Consider the following 12801-nt stretch of genomic DNA (forward strand, 5'->3'; position numbering starts at 1 on the left):
AGGAATTACTGATAATTATTAAACAGGAATAAACACTGCTAGTTAGTTGTGGTTGCCCTGAGGAGCGTAGGGTGCGGGCTTCCCGTCCTCGGTAACCCGGGCACCGGGAACGATCCATAAACGCCTCGGGAAGCTGCTCCCCGCTGCCTGCGGCGCTGCCTGCGGGACACGCGCAGACGCTGCACAGCGCCGGCCGCTGCCCGCCCCAAGCACGGGAGGCCCCCCCTGCCGCCAGCCCAGCGCCGGGCCACGGAGGCCCCACGGCGCCCGCCCCGCTCCCCACCCCGGCCCGTTCCCATCCCGGCCCCGCTCCCGCCCGGTTCCCCATCCCGGCCCCGCTCCCCATCCCGGCCACACGCGTTCCCGGCCCCGCTCCCGCCCCACCGCCCGCAGACACCGGGCCGCCGACGTACCGGTACCGCAGGGCACCGGGCTGCCGCCGAACAGAGGCCCCCAGGGCTGGGGAAAGGCTTCCAGGGCCCCGAGGCGTTCAGAGCTGGGACGTCACAGTCATCCTCATCTTCATCCAAGGAGCTCACGGTGCACGGCGCAGGCAGGACCCGGCTGAGGCACGCCAGAGGCAACTGCAGCCCCCCCAGCCCTACCAGACAGCTGCCCTGGCACAGAAACCTCACAGAAACCTCCCTCTCACCATCTAGAGGCCCAAAGGGTATTCAGTATTTATTATAATTTCTTTCTAGGTGGTTTCTCTACATAGCTGTATTAACATATACTAACACAGTTATCTTATATACAGTGTTTAATCAAGTTATAAAAGTGACATTCTTTCAAAAGGTGCAAAGTTATTAATGCTTTGACACGTAAACGACCAAGGCGAGATCCACATCAAAAATAAAACTTTTCCACCTGGGGAGCCCCACAGCCAGCCAAGCATAGACGTGTCGGCAGTGAGGGGAAAGTATTTTGTAAGTGTTGTCAATGAAGAACAATAAATTAGAAGAATGGGTTTGGAACTAACCTGAAATTTTACTAAAAACTTTACACTAAAGGAAAGGGAGAAGGGGATAAAGACATAACTAATGAAGTGTTCTCACTTTTAAAAATCTTCCCAGTTTCTTTTCAAATCCCATGAAGATTCTACACTGAAGTTTGGATTAAACACATTGTTATGATTTTTTCACGCTTTCACATAGTGCCAAGGCTTTAGATCTTTGAATTTAAATCATAACTTAGATGAGAGGGATGCTAACCTGTATAGTTCTTCTTATAAAAAGAGTTTCTTTAGCAATTACTCTACAGTTTTCCTATTCAGGCAATTCCTATTTATAGGAATATTATAGGTATTTATTTTAAAAACGCTACTCCAGCATTAAACATACCATTTAGCTTAAGCAAGTTTTAAACTCCCATGAGATGTTAAACTGGCTTTCAATCCTCACCCAACAAAGGGCTCCCTACACAGCCTGCAGCAAGTTTGAAAAGGGGGTTACAGTGCCTGGCACAGTTGTTAAAGTTTTTTTATAAAAAGTATTTTTATGCTTTCCCATATGGATCAGCAATGTCATTTTTAAAAAGTCAAGTGTCTACGCACTTACTAGGAACAAGTACAACCCTACTGTCTGCCCTGTATTACCAAGTCTTCCTCTCGAACTTGTGAGTCCTGAAGACTTGCCACCAACACAAAGTACAATTTCTGGCAACTGAACAGAGCTGCCTTGAGCACTCTTCAGATTAGGCCCCTACTGCCTTGAAGTTTTACAGCTGCTCTTATTTTTCCAGTGAAGATAACAACTAAATTTCCAAAAAAATTTAAAGTTAATGTAATAGTTAGATGCATGATTTAATACAAAAATATTTCTTCACGAGCATGTTAATTTTCTTTTGCTTTTTAATCCTGTGGCTGAGAGAGAAGCACTTCAAAAATCTACTCTCTGGATGAAACCACAGATGTTTTGTCCATAAATCAGACCAGCTCTTCCATTAACTCCTCAAGCTGCTGGTGCTTAACACCAGCAATTTCTGAATCACTGTAAACTTAACAGCAATGCAGCCACTCTCCATTTTTGCCTGGTTACTCGGTTAAAAACTTTCATAAAACAAGAAGCAACATTAGGATTAGTTTTAATTACTGGACCTAATTTTTCAAGCCTCTCTCCCCCCTTACCCCCGAAGTGTACCACTTGAAAGAAAATGAGTATGTCCATTCAGTAATTGGTTATTTCCAGTATTATATGGCTTCGATGGTTTGATATGGAACAAAAATTTCCCACTTTTTGACATCACGTACTCACAGAAAACTTGTAATAGGTATAATTCTGCCAAAGCTTTAAATTGATTCTGCTTTTTCACAACATACAAAACAGACATGACCTAAAAATGAAAAACATGCAAACCAAAACTTCCCCAAGTTATGAGCCTGTGTGGATATACATACCAAAGTGCTTCCAAATAAAATTTTAGTCTAGAAGCATACATAGTGCCAAAGCTGCCAAAGGTAGTGCAGAAGTTTTAAGCCTCCAAGTGGTAGCAAGCGATATATTTTACATTGGAACCACCTCTACGTTCCTGCATTTGCTTCCGAAGCTTCTCGTATTTTAAGAACAGCATTTGACTTCAGAAAAAGTGCACTTTTTAATGCACCCTTCCCTTCTCCTAACGTATGCTTTATGTAATTTTATCACAGGTACACAGTTTAATGCTCACAGTGTCCAAAAGTTGTGAAGACTCTGTAACAGACAACTACAGCTGGAGAAGCTCAGGTTGGGTTTTGTTTCCCTGAGCCTCTCGAGTATTGAATCCTATGGCGAGAGAGGGGCCAGGGGCTCCAGCCCCCACGGCGTGCTACATACCGTATGGAAGTTCACATGCATCTCTTCACGGGGAGTATCAACAGTACTAGATTTGATCCTCTTGGTACCATATTAGCTTTTCGTCCCTACTCCGAGTTCCAAAAACTTCAGATTCTTCACTATTGTACTAAGTAACAAGGATATTATCTCTATTTTATTTAAGTTACGCAGTTTTCAAGGATGTTATGTGCTCTATCAGATACAGTGTATCTTCCTGACAAAGAAACTAGGGAAAAGAATGAAGAACCAAAGGTCCCTTTCAAAATTAGTGAAAACATGACGATTTCAGCTGCAGCTTTATGGAAAGAATGCAACAGTATTTAAATATTTGGCAATCCGTTAGTGATAATTAAATCCTTGATTGTTGACCAATAGAATTTTTGTTAAAATTTACTTAGAAAAGCTGGTTTTTGCTATCAACAAAACCAGAGTAACTGGCTTGGAATGAAATCTAGTAACTAAATGTCCAGATGAGATGAGCAATTGCTTCCGTAATTTCAGTATATGTCTGGACAGTCTGAGAAATTTCTATCAAAATAGCCACCTGAGTACAGCCAATCTGAAGTCCCAGTGTATGGGTTAGTGCCTTGATGAAACCATCTGTAAAAATAAAAGAGAAAAAGGAAAGAAACAATAAAAGAAAAAAGCAAAGAGAGTGAAGAGTTATTAACAGGGGGGAAACGACTTTGTTTCTTTCGTAAAACATTGTGAATTCTTTTCAGAAAAAAAATATTCTGCACATGAAAAATAAGGCATTAGAATTCCTACACTATTATCACACCGTGAAAAGTATCTTTAAATTTTCTTACATAAAAGCCAAGAAGGAGTGTGACATGGATTTTAAAATCGCTATCCTACTCCAAATAAAAGTAACATAAATACTCTAGTTTAAACATTGATTAGATATATTACTTTTTACTTTAAAAGAATGCCAAATCAGTTACACAATCCTTTTTGGAAATCTGTCCAAACAGGAAACAGTTTTGTTCTACGGTGCTGTACTTTGCACAGAACATTAACAGATGCTCACTTTTTAGCCACATTGACTGAAAACTATTTTATATTCTCTGGAAGAGATTTTCAAAGGCATTAACTGGAATTCATCTGTAGCTGCTCCTCCAGGCTTTGGGAAGAGAATGTTTTCTCTTCTGAATTTCATGAAATCATGGGAGCATCCCAAAGTTCTTGCCTTTCAAGGCAGCACCTGCAGGAACTGGCCATGAGCATACGCTTAACTGGATAGCATTGGCATCTGTGAAAAGCAACCAGCAGGAGCAGGAGCCAAATCGCACATTGCTCCATGATGCATTCTGTGACTTCTCAGTCACTTGAATATGCAATCAAAAAAGCAATTTCTGAGGTATCCAAGCCAAGAAGTCCTAAGAGTGTGAAAATAAAAGGCCCCAGAGGGGCCACAAAGTCTTATTTCACTGTCAAAAGCTGGACAGGAATTGCTTAAAGGGCAGATGAGGCTTAATGTTTTACTCATTCTAACAAAAATATGACCTCTGTAGGTTTTAAAAACAAAACTAAAAACCCTCAGTATTACCAAAATAGTTGATTATGACAGATTTCAGCATTTATTATTAGATAATTTGTCCACGACAAAGTTATCAGCAATTTTGGCTTCCAGCTCCCGTATTTAACTGTTGACCCAGCCAGACACTACAAATTGTGCTGTCATGCAGGAAGTCAAACACACACTGTCTTGAATAAGAACACTTTAAGCAGTACACCAAACCATTCCAAGCATTAAACAAATGCACAACTTCTTCCCCCTTACCGTGTGTGCCACTCCACTTCGTCTTTTGCACGTTCCTTGCGAGCAGCTCTTTGTTTCTCTTCTAGTCTCTCTTTTTCTTTGCTAGCCACATCTAACAAACATTTCAAGAGAAATCGGTTGCTTAGTGAAATAGAAACAAAAATACAGAAAACACAGAAAAGACTGCAGAGAAACAAAATATTTAAGCACGAGAAAGCATTTGCCGTACACAATCTCACTGAACAATGAAAATCTCAGGCAACAAAAATCTAAAACTGTCATTTCAGGAAAGCTGCTACTACAAACACAAAGTCAAAACCGAAACTTTGATGTTTTATCTACCAGAAACTGCACTGAGACAGCAGGAAAGAACTTAGATTAGGCATAACAGAGAAAGTATTTTTTTTTTCACTACTTGGCCATGAGTTTTTTTCTGACAAACACCAGAGCAACAGAGCATGTCTGTTCACCACATGTCTTTCCAGACAAACTCCAGAGCAAGAGAGCATGTCTGCCACTTCCCCCCAGGTTAACAAACATGCAAATACACCATAACATAGGATAACAGCCTTGGGATCCATCCTGGACGCATCTGCTCTCCCAGACTTTTCTGGGAGAAAACAGACATCATACATTGTTCAAAATCATGTTCACTAACATAGGATGAGAAAGAGTTAAGGCTTCTCTAGGAATGAGAAACCGAAGACCTCGTTCCTCTGTCAACCAACCCTCCCTTCAGTCACCCCTCTCAAAACTTAACTCGTGAAATATTTCCTCCAGCAAACACATACCCATGTTTCCGTTTTCCATATTTCTGATATCTGGACGTAGCCGACAGTCAGTGGGAGCTAATATTGCTTCCATGCCTTTTTCTAGCTCATTGAGACTCACAGCAAAACTGGTGAAATTGTACATCTTAAAAGGAAATTAAAGATAACGTACAAGTTATTTTGGCAAAGTGGCACTGGGTCCCCTATACTGAATGAATGCAACAGAATTTCTAAGAGAAATTACAGCGTCAAACCTTCTCCCACCTGCTACCCTGAAAGCAAGGTTAGGTTCATACAAAACTAGGGTTTTTTGTTGGCGTGGAGGGAGACAAGGAAGGGCAGAAGGTGATGGAAATCACAGCTTTTGTTTTTTAAGCTGTCTGCTTCAGAGAATCAAGACAGATTAACCTCCACGTGTGATATTTAACATCATGATATTTTTACGAAATAAAAAATAAAAAACCCCAAACACCCACACCTAAAAGACAAAAAAAATCAGGTTGCAAATATTGAAGTTAATATCTGGCTGCTCATTTACCACATTCTTTGGAAGCCTGTCTTTAACAGCAGGGTCAGCAGAAGGGAATGCGTATCCATATTTTAGCCACTCTAACTGCAAAGATCTCACAGACAGTTTAACCTAACGCACCAGGCTCACACTGAAGCAGCTGCAGTCAGAGCACACGTTCTTTCCACCAACTTCAACACAGCAGCGATGCTTTCAGCACAGGAACGAAGCAGAGAGCTTACTGTAGTATAATTTTACAGCTGCAGCAAGAACCGCCAGAGCCTGTCAATGTGAACGCTTAAGGACGGACAATTCCACAAGGTTTCCCTTGCATGCCACTCATGTTCTCTTGGGTAAGTCACTAGTGGTAGCAATACACAGACTGATTGAAACAGTTACCTGTGATGAGTTTGGTGGCCTACTATTTATTCTCCAAAGCAATTTACTGCCTGGTATAAACTGCACTGTATCTTGAACCTCTGGCATATCATCAGCCTCATCGTTTTCGGATTTAATAACATCTTCACTCTGAAACAGAGAGAACATTTGGCAGGGGAACAAAGGGAAATTGGACAGTTTCATCTGGAGTTCTACAGTGACTGTTGAAGAATCTTTTCAAATTTGAGATACTAAACACTCTCCTGTACTTCTGCCTCACCTCTCATTTCCTTTTCCTCACTCTATACTATTCCTCAAATTTTTAGCGTAATGTCTTGCTCCTGCTATGTCTGAATAGTCCCCCACCACCTATGTACTTGAATTGTCTGTTTAAAAAAAACAATACTAGAAAATTAGTGTCTTTCATAAGTCTTTAGCTTCCCTTCTATCCCATGCCATAGCTTAATTTCACCTAACATGACTACTACTTCTTCAGATTGAAATGAGCCAAGACTGCAATTTAACCAGTTCCTATAATGGCATAACAAAGATAAACAAGGCATGCCTGCTTTTGGGTAGAGCTTCACCATTTGCAAAAGATCTGGACGTATGATTAAAAAAAAACCAGCTATGCCCTTGTTTCAGTCTGTTTTCCTGCCATCTAGATTCTAACAACTATTAGCACTGCCAATTTCCTGTGAAGGCTGTATGTACTTGAGTTTATAAATACAGTGTCTTTATTCAAAGCTCCTTTGTTACCAGATGCACTGCTATAATGCATATATAAAATCAAATGCAGTACTCTTCAAGAGGCTGCTCTCAGAATCTGAGAGAATCTGACTGTTGTAGGACAGCTACACCGTGGCATTTCAGAGGATCTCACCATGAGAAACCATTTAAAACCACAACAGCCAGAAGGAAAGTCTGAGGCAGTAACATCCTAGAGTCAGTATCACAGTCTTCCTCCCTCCCCTCACTCACACCCCCTTGCTATTTTCTTCTGCCCCCTCTGACATGACTCATTTATTTCATTCAAAAATACCCTATTAAGTTAAACAGGGCCTGTTTTATACACTAGAAAACAGCTCCATATGGTTAAGAGTCTAATTTCAATCATTTGGTTTGAGCATTCATTATTTAAAAGGACTCTTTTAGGCTACTTTCCATATCAACATCTGGTTTACTGTTAGATATTTCCACATCTAAATATAGATTCAACAGGAAGGAAGGAAAGAAAGAGTTGAATTTATTTTTATTTTTTTTAGGATGAACAGAACTTTATTATTAAAAAAAAAAAAAAAAGTTGTCAAAATATAAGCCTGTACCATGACAGACTCCAGAGCTGAAAGCAAGGCCTGATGTCGCTCTACATTCTTCTGACGGGAATACTTTTTAATAAAAGTTTGAGTCTCTTAACGTTAAAAGCGATTAGCTTCTGTTTACCTTATTTTCATTTTCAAGGAGCAATCAGGGTCTGCAAAACCCTGCCGGTATCAGGAAAAACCCAGTAGTCCTCTGCTGCACCATGCAACATTTTGCATCTTCCACGTAACACTGAAGCTTTGGCAGTAACTTACCTGACACTGTTTAGATGTGATGAAAAAGCCCTGCATGTTTCCAGATCCCTTTGTTGTCAAAACTACATCATAAACTCAGAAAGGCTGCATCACCAAAAGCCATAACTGACTTAGAAAACATGTAGATTTTTTTTTAATGCCCAAATCCTAGTATTTTAACATGTGGAGTTGGCAGTAGAGCCACTTTACTCATTCAAGGACTGGACAACATCAGCTTGAGGGCTGGTATTTGAGGACGACTTCCTGGCATTATCTCCAGCAAACACCATTCCTATGGGCTCTCTTCAGCACCAGCAGCTCACACGAAAGGCTATACGAGTTCAAAGTGCAATGCCTTCTTACTGGACTAACAGCGCCCGCATCCAACCCCTATCAAAACACAGACTGTTTTAACCCTCCATTCACCACCACCCCACCATTTCCATAAAGGTGTTTTCCTTTCACTTCTCATATTTCAGTATCTTTTCTCCCTAAAGAATCTTGAACCTTACCGGCTTCAATTTCTTCTGCTCACCACCTCTCTTTTCATTCTTTTTGTAAGTCTCATATGTAGTGGGATCAGTGCACCATAAGCATTCTGTCCACTTGCCATAGATCACACACAGCTTCTTTCTGCTGCAGAGAAAGCAAAGCAGACTTAGCTTTGGCTTAGAAGGCTTTAAAAGAAGCAAAGGCATGCAGATTCTGATAATGCAAAGAAAAGGTTTCAGCCTATTCCAGTCTTTCTGGCATTCAGTCCTGCAGAACACTCATGAATTAGTCACGTGCTTTTGCCACTGTTAAAATTAGTCTGGGTGCAAAAAAGCCAACAGTTTACAATACAGAAACTCAGAATCACAGAACAGGTTTAAATTTGATTAAAACCTTTCAATAAACATATTCTCATTATTTTAAACTGAAGACTGGAATCGTGACTGTACAACAGCGAAATCACTTGCGACTACTCTGCATTTTCCCTGGACACCTTTATTTCCAAAGACTGGAGTTTTTCTAATAATGCTCTTAAAATGATCATTCTAGAATCAAGGGGTTTAATCTTGACACAAAGAACAGAAATGGGTTACAATCTGCATTGCCAGCATCACATCAATCGTGGTCACTATGCCAGCACAAGAAATGCCACAGTGCTCAGAAACAGAGAAGCCAAGAGGCTTTTATCACTTACTTTTTGTCCTGAATGTATCCCTCTACTCTGTGAAGCTCTTTCCCAAACAGTCCACACGGTTTAAAATTAAGGACACATTTATCTCCAGTACTGTAGAGGAAATAAGTACATAAGCTTGCTTAAAGAAGCAAGCCCCTAAACGTATTAGTAAGTTTACTTTTTTACCTCATTCAGCTTTTGTTGTATAGTTACAGTCAGCTAGGGGGTAGTTATTTATATCATTATTTTTCTTTAACTACGGCTTATTATCTGACAAGGGCATTAAAAAAGGCACACAACTTTCAAAATTCCACAAAAAAGAAGTCAAGGTGCACACGAAGACATTAGCCTGTGAAAGCCAACTGAAAACGCGACCATACTTCCGAGTTGCATGTGTATCTTAAATTTATCAAAAGTACTAGGAATAAAACTGAATGCAGTCTCACATGCTACTTAACTCACACTATTAACACACCACATTTCACATTAATATATATTTACAGCTAATTGTAACAAGAAATAACTTTTACAAGTGACCTACGCAGAAAAGTCTAGTTAAGTGCGTTCAGAAGTTACCTCTAAATTGTCTACCAAAAATTCTGAACTAAACATTTTACAAACATAAACCAGTATTATAGTCCAGCATCTTCCTTGCATTGATATGTACACATATGTAAATAATCTCTCCCAGGGAGGTATCAGGCCAAGTTTCTATGTCAAGCACAAAGCATACAGAGACCAGCCTGGGTCTTCTGTGCAAATGTGGGAGAAAGGATTGTAGGTTTGATGTGGCAAGTATCAAACCAGCAGCCCTGCTGAATTAAAGCTCCCATTTACTGACAGAAAAACATGTGCAGAATTAATAGTTGTCACAAAATTCTCTCCCTCACCATTACAGGACATAATTTATTTTATATAAGGTAAAAAGCTTTTATATATGCAGAGCAATTGACATGCTCTAAGTTCACGTTACCCTACTCTGCAGTCATTTTTCTGTGCTGTATCCTTAATTTAAGACATTCTTCATTATCAAAATTAAAAAGAGTGCCAAATCACAAACAATATGATGGAGGTCCACTGCAAGCCTCTGACAATTATTCCATTTAATGGTTCTGGAGTTAAATTTAATTTCTCTTCTCTGCCAACAGGGCTGAATTTGAATGGGTAACTCACAAATGTAAAATTTTTGCATCCCGTAAGCCATCTAGCCTTGTCCCTTTTCATTAACATTATTATGATACTAAGTCCAGTTTAACTAATAGTTTGCATTTGTCAGAAGGGGGGGGGGGGAGGGGGAAGAAAAAAGAAAAAGAAAAAAGAGACAAGACTGGACCTACAAAAGAAAGCTTCCTGGGTATCTGACAAAAATCAAAACTATCTGCTGTGTAACAACAGCGAGCACGCGCCAGTCCCTACAAGCCAACCCTGAGTGTCATGATTAGCATTACCTGTGATTTACAATTTCTACCGTTCCATATTGTTCTAACCACAGTTTACCAATAATTACATTATGTACACAACAGGTTGGGTTCGTCCATGTGTAAGCTTCATTATGTCTGTAAAGAAAACAGAGAAATAAATTATTTTCTTGAGTTTGAGATGGAATGTAAGCCTGTTTTCAATTCTGTTCATGGTAGGGCAAAATATTTAGCTCTCCTACGAACAGCCAGAAGTTAACTTCAAAACCAAAAAGAAACAGACTTTTCTTTATAAGTCAACAATGTGTTCTATCTAAACATTAGTGTGAGTTAATAAAGTGGTATCTCCTTTATTTTTCTTGCTTCCCACAGAGTTGAAATAGTAAGTTTTACAGTTGCTGTGCTTTTGATTACAAATTCCAGCCCAACATAAACAGCAGTCCAGGAATTCATCTTTTACATTTGCACTTTTAAAGTTATATGTGATAAAACATAGTATTGCAGGAGAACTGGAGTGACAAACTAACATCTAGCAGTGTCTTTTATTTGGCTACTGCAGCAGCACTGCAAACCTCTTCTTAAAGCTCCTTCTTGTAAACATCTATCATAATCTAGAGAGTAACTTTTTGTGATAAAAAAAGCACTGAACATAAATATTTACATTTTCTAGCAGAGATTAGTCACTACCAGTTTGGACAAAGATTTGATATGAAGACACTCCTCCCCAGGGACCAGTCAGAATAACCCTCTTAAACAAATTTCCATTTTACAAACACTGAGTGGTAAAAGGCTTTTGAACCTGAAGAGAGTTGACATGAGTCAGCAAACTACGTAACTGGCTTCCACAAATATGCCACAAGTTTCCACACTGGTATATGAAGCCTGCTCCCGTGTCACTGAAGGCAACGTTGGGCGTGTGTATGGTTTGGGGTTTTTTTGAGTTGGTTGGCTAACACCACTGGGACACAACAGCACTATATTCAAGCTTCATGAACATGGTATTTAACAATCCAGTTTATTACTCAACTCCATCTTTTCCCCAAAGATTCACTAAGAAGGAAAAGTCCTAGAATTGAAGAATTTTCCACTTAGCTTCATTTTGGTTTTAATGTATTGTGAAATTGATGAATTAACAGATTCTAAACACCTTACGAAGACTTTATTATAAAAGTGGTCAAAATGTTAAACAGGATTCCTATTATCAGTAGCTCAGCAGAGTCAAAGCCATCTACTCTCACTCATCTTTCCATGCTGGGAAAAGAAATGCTGAAGTTACCCGGTTGGCAATCAGTCCATCTTAGGAAAGATGGCAAACTATTTTAATATTAAAAAAAAACAACTAGAAACAAGCTGCATCCCCCTTCACAACAAATGCCTTGTACTTCTACTTCCAGTAAGTATGGAAAGCACACTCCTATTTAATATTTCCAACTGGCCTGTTATTTTCCAGTACAGAAAAAAACCAGATCATTGAAATCTGACCATATTCCATAGCAACTTGTCTTCAAGCATACTTTAGAACAATGACTACTCTTCAAGTGGGGAAAAAAAATATCTCACCAGCACGCCCTAAATTCATCCCACCAGCCTTAGCACACATTTTTATTCATGAACTACTTGATACCAAAAGCTGTATAGCATAAAACAAAAGACAGTCATGGCCAGTGCTGATAAATTAAAGTGTGTTTTCTAACGCATGTTTTGAAAACAGGGCCATGGTAATCAGAGATGCAATACTTAACACTGACTTGCAGTTTTGCTTCCCGAACAGTTACTTGTTCACTCTGGCCCTGAGCAGTTCTCAGACTACTCAAACCGACAGAACAGTATGAATCACAACACTGAGAGTCTCAAAATTTGATTTCAACTTCTGCTGCCAGCATGATGCATTTATTAAAAATAAACGCTTTCATCATTTATATTCCAGTTTAACTCTGCGCCCTGTAATTTGATTAGGTAGAACAAGAATTTTAATAAGTCTTCTAAATAAAGGCTCCCTCTCAAGCAAACTTTTTTTGTCATGTCTGCGTTCTACACTAACATTCATAGTTCTACATTCAGAAGAAATTTCCTCTATTTCCATCACCATTTATATCCAAGTTCATACTTTTATAAGCTTTGGAAAATTAGATGCCAACAACTCAAAAATTAAACTATACTTTCAAAAGAAACTACAGGAAAAGTCAATGCTTGGATACGGCAGGCAAGTTGACTCTATCAAAGCCAAATGTCTAGAAGATTCCTAAGGCAACATTTCAAAACAACCTCATTTAAGCCTGAGGAAAGCTTTTATAAAAGCACCTTTAAGTGTTCAATTGCAGAATACTTTTTCTGCAACTATTATCTAGTGCATCTTTATGTCCTGCTTGGGAAAGCTCAAGACTCTGCATCACCAGGGCACAAACCAGCTTACGGAAAGTCATGTAATTTATGA

The 12801-nt window shown here is 39.5% G+C and overlaps 1 protein-coding gene across 3 annotated transcripts in view; it reads right to left on the reverse strand.

The window, feature by feature from the left end:
* Nucleotides 1-656: 656 nt before the first annotated feature.
* The window catches only part of OSBPL2 (oxysterol binding protein like 2), a 39216-nt gene continuing 27071 nt past the window's right edge, over nt 657-12801 (reverse strand). For all 3 annotated transcript variants that reach the window (XM_040609207.1, XM_040609209.1, XM_040609208.1), the window contains 7 exons: nt 10398-10505; nt 8971-9060; nt 8297-8420; nt 6250-6378; nt 5364-5487; nt 4594-4684; nt 657-3410 (listed from right to left, as the gene is read on the reverse strand). In XM_040609207.1, coding sequence (XP_040465141.1) covers nt 3308-3410; nt 4594-4684; nt 5364-5487; nt 6250-6378; nt 8297-8420; nt 8971-9060; nt 10398-10505 — 769 coding nt within the window. In that variant the 3' untranslated portion in view covers nt 657-3307. The remainder of the gene's footprint in view (nt 3411-4593; nt 4685-5363; nt 5488-6249; nt 6379-8296; nt 8421-8970; nt 9061-10397; nt 10506-12801) is intronic.

This window comes from Falco naumanni, chromosome 10 (genome assembly GCF_017639655.2).
Source record: "Falco naumanni isolate bFalNau1 chromosome 10, bFalNau1.pat, whole genome shotgun sequence".
NCBI classification, from domain to species: Eukaryota; Metazoa; Chordata; class Aves; order Falconiformes; family Falconidae; genus Falco; species Falco naumanni.